Source organism: Hyperoodon ampullatus, assembly GCF_949752795.1.
Source record: "Hyperoodon ampullatus genome assembly, chromosome: 1".
NCBI lineage: Eukaryota > Metazoa > Chordata > Mammalia > Artiodactyla > Ziphiidae > Hyperoodon > Hyperoodon ampullatus.
Genome location: NC_136914.1, coordinates 50,894,808 through 50,903,420, shown reverse-complemented (window position 1 = coordinate 50,903,420; position 8,613 = coordinate 50,894,808). Strand labels below are relative to the sequence as shown.

Here is an 8,613-nt window from a genome sequence, read left to right as displayed (position 1 = left end):
CCTACTTTTCTCTCCTCACTCCATGCATATTTTCCATACAATGCTCAACAATTTCAGGAACACAGTTGGGCCATATTCTCTTATGTCTTACCACATTGTACTTGCTTTCCCCCACACTAGCAAAGCAGGAGCCCCTTCTCCCCTCTCCACTGGTCTTAGTCCTACTCATGACCAAGACTAAGGCACTACATCACAGTCTTAAACTTGTTTCTTCAGACAACCCCATTCATCAAAACTGCATCAGAGGTCCCATTTGTTTGCTCCCTAAACTTCCTATAATTATACGTATTATAATACTCATCCACTGTATTGTACTTGCTTGTGTAACTAATTGTCCATATTCTACATTAGACTGGAAACTCCTCGAAGTCACAGACTATATATGATTTACAGAGTATTCACATGTCCTACTACAAGACCTGGCATTAGCAGATAATCAACATATATTAAATAAATAAGTGAACAATCAAGTTCCTAAAATAGATTTTAAAAGAGTAAGAACTGCATTGTACATAATAAACATTTCTTTGTTACAGAAGTTGATGTAAGGTTCTATTTTTTTCTTTTACTATTGTAAGCTCCCTTCCTTAGTGTTCCCTTTCCAAGGAAGTCCAGACTCATCTCTGAGGACCCACGAGGTACAGAGAAAGAAACTTCATTGAGTCATACAAAGGTGGTTTTTTGTTCCAGTGCCCTGAAGAAAAGTCTTTTCATCTCCCCTTTGTAAATGTGCTTTTAGACCAGGACTAAAACTCTCAGCTCCACCACTACTTAGATATATGAACTTGGAGACATTATTGAGTTTCCTCATCTGTAAAATGAGGACATTATTACTTATCCCATTGTTGTGAGGATTAAAAAACACACACACAGTCCCTGATATCAAGTAAATTGAAGTTATATTTAAGAAGTTAGTTGGGGTCACTATACAAATCTTTCAGCAAAGGAAGTTCTCTCCCCAAACCACAAGTGTTCACATTCTGAAACATCATTACTCTTGGCCTAATTTTCAATAATGTTTTTGTCAAAAATTTAATTTAAATCCTATATCAGTATTTAAACTAGGTGCTTCCTCAAGCATTCTAGAATTCCATAGATTTTAAGACTCTGTACTCCAGATTTTCTATCAGAAATCATAACGAACCTTAATGCAATCAGATTTTGATCTGGAGCTTTAAATTCTAGCAAATCATAATTTACACTGATGTTTCTATTTTATTATATTATTGCATTACATGCTGAAATCTGGCTCAACTTCGTATTTCAGAAACCAATCTTTTATCAAGAATCTTCTAAGGCAAACGAGATTTTTAAGAAATAATTTTTGGTGGAATATCTTTGCAGTTTGGAAGTCAACCATCCGACAAAAATGAGAAATAAAAGCAATGGCTCTTGGGGTAGATGGAAATTCAACCAGCTTAAAAGTTAAGCCAGGACGTTTACATATATGAACTTTATGAGACAGGTGGATGTTATTAAAACCATTTTGTAGATAATGAAACTGGAAATCAGAAAGCTTAAAAGCCACACAAAAATTAGTGGCTGAACAAGGGTTTAAACCCAGATGCTCTTTCCACTAAGTATATACTGCTTACTTTTCCATTACACACCACCTCATCCCACCCCAACCAACTAAGCCCAGGGAACCACATCCTGGAACATAAACAATTCTTCCTTTTACCACTTGAGTGTCTTTGAACAGCATCCCTATCTAGAACATGCTGTTTCCCTTCACCCTCCTTTATTAGAGTCCTCTGTACTTCAATACCCTGCTCAAAATGCTTATGGAAGATTCTGCCCTTGTGCCCTTGTTGGAATAAATATCTTGGTACCACTTGTCTGTTCTGTAACATAGCCTGGTCCTTATATTGATTTCTTCTTCTGACAGACCAAACTCTTTAAAAACAAGTACTTAGTCTTATCCATCTATAGATTCCCACATTACTCAGAAGTTACTTGATAATATTTATGACACTGAACTGAAAGCTATCCCCTTTCACTCTGTCAGGCATGCATTAGAAAACCAAATCTTTTGAAAAGTTGTAACATGCTCCCTGAAAGCCATAATCGTTCCTGGAAACTTTCCAAAGTGCTTAGAAATGGACTTCTTGTAAATTATGTCCCCAGTAAAAGTGGTTGGCTAGATTATCTTCTCTATCATTACAGCATATATAATTTACCTAAAAAATGACTGTGTCATAAAAGAACAATAACAAAGGACCTTACTCTGACTACTGCAAGATAGGACTATGATAAAGTTATTTATAAATAAAAAGAACTACCACTGACAATAATGTATCAAACTGAGAAGTTTGAATATTTAAAAAAATATTTAAAAACATTTTAAAAGAAACATGTTTTCAAAAAAATCAATAAAATTATTTGAAAGATCAAATAAAACTTCAATCACGCTGAAAACTTAATAAGAAACAAATCACTAGGGGAGTCAGATGACTCAGGTCTGCTCTCAAAGGGAGGGCCGATGGTTGCATATTGTGGAATTTCCTCTGACATGATGCAAGCATGAGGGTGCACTTGTTCCTTACTCTTACTATAATATAAAAAGCCACGGGAGCTCCCCATTTTACACAGGTCCTCTGGGACAGCAGAGCTCACAACCGTCTAGGACAAGAGCCAGGAAGAAACCAGAAAGACAGCACCTTGTGTAAGGATGACTTCCAAGCTGGCTATTGCTCTCTTGGCAGCCTTCCTGCTTTCTGCAGCTCTGTGTAAAGGTAAGCACATCCTTCTGATCTACAGAAGTTTGCTGTGTCTAAATGTGATCCTCAGATAGAAAGATTATCCTTAATGCCTCGATAACAGACATCCTTTTATTCAGCAAGAGAAAGCCATCTTTGCAGTCATTTAATGTTAAATTGAAGTCTTTAATTTTTTAGGTTGTATAAATATAATATTTAGAAAATTGTAAAGTTTGATTTATATAGAGTTCTATTCCTATCATTCATACTCTGTAGTATACATATATTTAACATAAATCTGTAATTTAGAGTATGTTTTATTGGAGGTCACATTTACCCATTTTATCTTTTAATACTGAGTAAAAACTCAGGTAATTTTACTCCATGTACTATTTAATTGACAAGCTTCAAACAACCATCAATTTCTCTTTGGCTTAAAGACAGATTATAAACCTTATTGGGATCCTTCTTATGAAATAAATACAGCTTAGAATGTTTATGGTATATATAAACATTTTATATGGTATATATATGAGTGTATATATATATATATATATATATATATATATATATATATATATATACTCTTAAACATCAAAGATTTTGCTAAAATATAGGACAATCTCTGTGCAACTTGCATATATTTCTATTAATTCTTCCGAAGGCAATTTTCCTATTGGTGGATCTTGCCTACCATGAATATAACATTGTGGTATCACAGAAGATTATGCAGTGTCGAGTAGGAGAAAAAGTACCATGAGGATGTCAACATTGCCCAAAGACAACTCCAAGTGTTTATGTCATTCAATGTTGTCAGGAACGACTGTTTTTAAAACAAAGAGAAAAACTGAGGTCAGGGGCTAGGAGAATATCCAGCCATCAATTTCAGGAATAAGTTTGCTAAAGATGTGTTGTTTCCCAAACACACAGTCACCAAATGATCACACTGGAATTAGCAAGGGTGAAGCTAGCTGAGCTATGCTTGTTAATAAAATCAATTCTTAATTACTTTTTCTTTCACAGCTGCCGTTCTGTCAAGAATGAGTTCAGAACTTCGATGCCAATGCATAAATACACACTCCACACCTTTCCACCCCAAATTTATCAAAGAATTGCGAGTGATTGAGAGTGGACCACACTGTGAAAATTCAGAAATCATGTAAGTAATTTCAAAAGTGATTAGATATTTTACTTTAGTAAACCTAGAATTGAGGAAGGTGGAAGAATCCAGCAAAGTTCTAGGTACTAGGAATACATAGTAAGCAAAACAGAAAGGGAAAATTCTTTGTCTCCATGGCATTTAAATATTGTACACTCCATGACTTATAGCTAAAAATTAGTTTGGACTTAGATTTTATGCCTGTACTTAAGGAACCATGATTTGAATGCCAAAGGGATGTTGGAAACCCATTAAATACTGATTTTAATCATATCTCTCTTATTTCAGTGTTAAACTTGTCAATGGAAGAGAGGTCTGTTTAAACCCCAAGGAGAAGTGGGTGCAGAAGGTTGTGCAGATATTTTTGAAGAGGTAAGTTGTCTTTTTTTTTTAAATTTAGATTCTTCATTTATCCTGTGATGTACAGTTCAGAAGTCAACCTATAAATTTCCTGCTGCTGTTGAAAATTTTCTTTTAAGTATCTGCCTCTTTGATTTAAAAAAATAGCAGCAATAGTGAGTTTGTTGTACTCATGACTGAGAGATCATATATCTCAGTTTGTCCAGGGAAGTGCGGGTATATGCCTGTGTCCTGTGTCATTAGTATGACTCTCTCTCAATCTCAGAAGTGTTCTGGTTTACATAACTTATCTGATCTCTCTATTTATAGCTGAAAGTATAGAGTATTTCTAACACATAAATATCTAAGACTCTCATAATTTCTATATTAAATATATTTTCAAGAACCATACATTCCTCCTTATTTAGAACATTGTTAATTTTTAAACTTTTTATTTAATTTTATTTCTTTTCAGAGCTGAGAAGAAAGATCCATGAAAACAACAACAACCAAAAATCCATTTGTCCTTGGCTTCCAAGAATTCCTCAGTAAAGATACCAATGAAACTTCAAACAAATCTACTTCAATGCCTCATGTACTGTGTAGGTCTGGTGTAGGGTTGCCAGCTAAAATACAGGATGCCCAGTTATATTTGAATATTAAGCAAAACAATGAATATTTTTTCAATGTCCCATGTACATTGTTCCATGTAGGACACACTTATATTTTAGAAATTATTCATTGTGTACGGTAAATTCAAATTTAGCTGGAAATCCTGTTTGTCATTTTTGTTTTTTGTTAAATCTTGCAACCCTAGTCTGCTGGCCAGGATTCACGAGTCCTTGTTCAACTGAGCCTCAGTTCTTCTTCACTCCCAAACTGGAGAAAAACATCTCAGCCACTAACCTACCTCACAGAGCTGTGAGGGCATGTGGAAACACTTTAACTTTTATTCAGTCATGTAAATTATTTTGAAGTGTAACTTATTCACCTATTTATTATTTATATATTTATTTAAGCCTCAAATATAGTAATGTTTGTGCATGAATTTGGAGAAATAGGAAAGAAGCATTGTTGATCAGTATAATGATGGTAGTGAATTTATATTTATTTATACTTTATACTAAGTGATGTATTACAGAGCTACTTTGATCAAGGTTGTTATATTATGATCACAGTTGCCAGATTTAGCGAATTAATAGAAAATAAACAAAAAACACATCCAGTTGATTTTTCTTTCAGATAAACAATAAATAATTTTTTAGTATAAGTACATCATTATTTATCTGAAATTTTAATTGTGTTGGCAATCCTACTTTTAATATGCCTGGTCTGGTCTTGTCACTGCAAGCCTTATTATGCAGTGTTGTGTTAAATCACCTGAATCCTGAGTTATGACTATCTTTCTCAAAACAGCAAAAATTCACCAGGGAATATGAATAAAGTAATTTCTTGTTATTTCTTATTTATTTATTCTGAACAATTAGATTCTCATAATTTTATTTAAATTATTGTGTATTTTAACATCAACTTTATTTTTTACTTTAAGATGCTTTTATGTGTTCCCAAAGAGACTCTTTCTACTGTTTTTGATAGTATGAAAATATGAATGTAACTATAAGACATTTAAAATAAAATTAATTGTCAAAATCATCAGGGGTTTGTCTGTTTTTCTTTGGTAGTTTTAAGATTTATTGTATTATTCATTTATATTTAAAAATCATACTTTGATTTAGAAAACATAAGTGCTTTCCCTTAGTATTTTATATATCATGTGGAAAATTACCAACCTTTATTTGTAGAAAAACGTAACTCCTTTCCAGAGATGGATTACAATCAGTAGTCTCTTCCATAGAATGATGGAAATATTCTCAACTCCCTACTGTATACCATTTTGCTAATAAGGGTGACTTCAGATTTTCAACAGATAGCCTAGGTGTCTGTACAGCTTAACACAGCTGGGCACTCAGTGAAAGCGGGAAGAGGGTACACATTATAAGGCACTTCTCAGCTAATTGAGGAAAACTGAACATCTGAGGCAAATAAATTTGAAATATGATTAAAGACAGAGCATATTTGAAAACAAATCAAACAAAACTCTTAAAAGTAAAAACACAGTCTAACAAAAAACTCAGTGGCTGGGTTTTCTAACAGATTTGACACAGCTGAAAAGAAAACTGGAAATTAGAAAATAAACCCAAAGAACTTTATCTGAAATTTAAATCAGAGAGATAAAGAGTCAGTAAATTGGAAAGAAAAATAGAAAGAAAGACATAGAGGAAATAGTCAACATTTGAAGGCAATGGCTGAAGACTTCCCAGAAATAATAAAAAATAACAACCCACTGTTTTAAGAAATCCAATTTACCAATTCTTAACTTTACATTTCTAGTCAAAAAACAAGGATCTTAGAACTCTGATTGACATTTATCCACCTCCCAACTCATTTACTATTGCTGTTGGATATTTTAAGTCCATTTTTTTTTTTTTAAAGCTCCACAATTTGGGGTGAGGAAGAGAGTGTGCTCTTATTTTCTCATTTGTTCATTCACATTGCAATCTACTTTTCCTATGCCATTTATCTCCTTACAATTGCTCTGGGTACCTGCAACTGCCGTTTTCTCTCTGAGTCAACTTTATCAGTGGTGTAGAGCAAAGCCTGTTCTCTTCTACTTCCCAGTGCATGTTAACACAAAGGTGTGCAGCATAATAGAATTAATAAAAGTTTTGAGAGTTATGCACAAACAGGACCCTGAAAATTCAACTCCTGTAGTTTCTGTTCCTAGAAACATTGCTTCCCTCTAGAGTTAATTTCTCCCTACTTATAGATCTTCTCTGGTCCCACTGTGGGACCTCTTCTTCCTCAGAGTTCTGCTTAAATTTCATTTCCATATTCTCTTCTTCAAATTCAGGTTCTCTTGTCCTACCCACTTTTGTAATCTTTTTGTGGATCTCATACACAGTGAATAAAGAAGATAACAAGCAAACAATTTTTAAAAAATGATGATGGGAGAGATACAGGGCTCTTCAGAAGCAGATAGCAAGGAGTTATGTAACCTAGGTAGCTTAGGCTTCCCTGAGAAAATATAAACTAGAGTCTGAAGGATGAGTACAAGTTAGCCACACAAAGGGAAGAAGGACGTGTGGGGAAGAGTGATCTAGAAGGCAAGGGAGAAGTAATTTGTGTGATTTGAGAAGTGAAAGAATACCAGAGTGACAGGAGTTTGGCTTGAAACAGAACAAGTACTAACAGATAAAGCCATGCTAAATGGACTGTGGAAAGCTCTAAAGGGCTTAGATTTGGAATTGAAAAGTTCTACTGGATTCCGATTACCTTCATTTTAAATGGTGAGCATTATAAGCTATTCTTCTTCCTGGGTTCCCTTCCAAAAAGAAATGGGAAGCCATACAAAGCAACCCAAAAGTCTGATCTTGGGGTTTTTTTAATGTCATTTTGGGGTTGAATCATCAGAAAACCCCCAACTTTAACAAAACCTCTTAATGTGTTAAGTACACATCCTTAATATGACCAATGTCCAACCCTGAAGGCAAAGTAAAGACATCTGCACCAATTTGGTGAATCTTAATGATACTTTAAAAAATCTACCTCTTAACTCCATTTTTATCACTTTTAAAATATGCCAAATGCTTTTCCTCACTCTCATCTATATTAGCACTATCTATAAGACAACAAAGCATTCCACTGAAAAGACAATTAAGTGGATCAAATTGAAGATTAGGCATCATGTAAACAAGCCAAAAAGAAAAAATGAAAAAGAGTAAAAGAGAGACGATGTGAGAACAAGAGTGTGAGAGAAGGAAAAGTCAGTAAATTTGTGGAATTGACAATTTTGTTTTATTTTGCTTCAATGATATTAGTAAAATATGTATATAGACACAAGTTTTATTTGTATAGACACAAAATTGAGCATGCAGTTTATTACCCTATACATTTAATCCATTTGTGTGGATTACAAAATACAAATCAAATTTTTCCAAGTAGAATCATGAATATAAATATAGAGATACACACAATAAAAAAGTATGGAGAGATAATAAAATGTTCACCTTAAAATTGAATTAAGTATAAAATACTATAACACATACATTGTACATACAACATACAAATCAAGTAATTTTCATAATTGCCCTTTTTTTGCTAGATAAGCATCAGAAAATAGATTCATAGCTTGAAGTTACCTAAGCAAAATCTTTTATTCTCAAGATTTTACTAAATAAGTATCAATAGATAATTATTTTTGCTGTAATAGATCTATTTTGCCATTTTCTTCTTCAGAAGAAAAACTATTTTGATTTTTGCTTGTGGTAGTAATATAGCTAAAAAAAATTACTTAAGATTGTATTAACCCTGCAATAACAAAAGAAAGTTTAGATAATGATTTCTCCATTACCCACT

The 8,613-nt window shown here is 33.4% G+C and overlaps 1 protein-coding gene across 1 annotated transcript; it reads left to right on the top strand.

Annotated features, from left to right (window-relative positions):
* Positions 1-2,671: 2,671 nt before the first annotated feature.
* Positions 2,672-4,234, top strand: CXCL8 (C-X-C motif chemokine ligand 8; the record flags this gene model as incomplete). The annotated part of the gene is made up of 3 exons (XM_079708035.1): positions 2,672-2,735; positions 3,723-3,858; positions 4,147-4,234. The coding sequence occupies 3 exons, from the start codon at positions 2,672-2,674 to the stop codon at positions 4,232-4,234; spliced, it is 288 nt and encodes a 95-aa protein (XP_079564161.1).
* Positions 4,235-8,613: the final 4,379 nt, after the last annotated feature.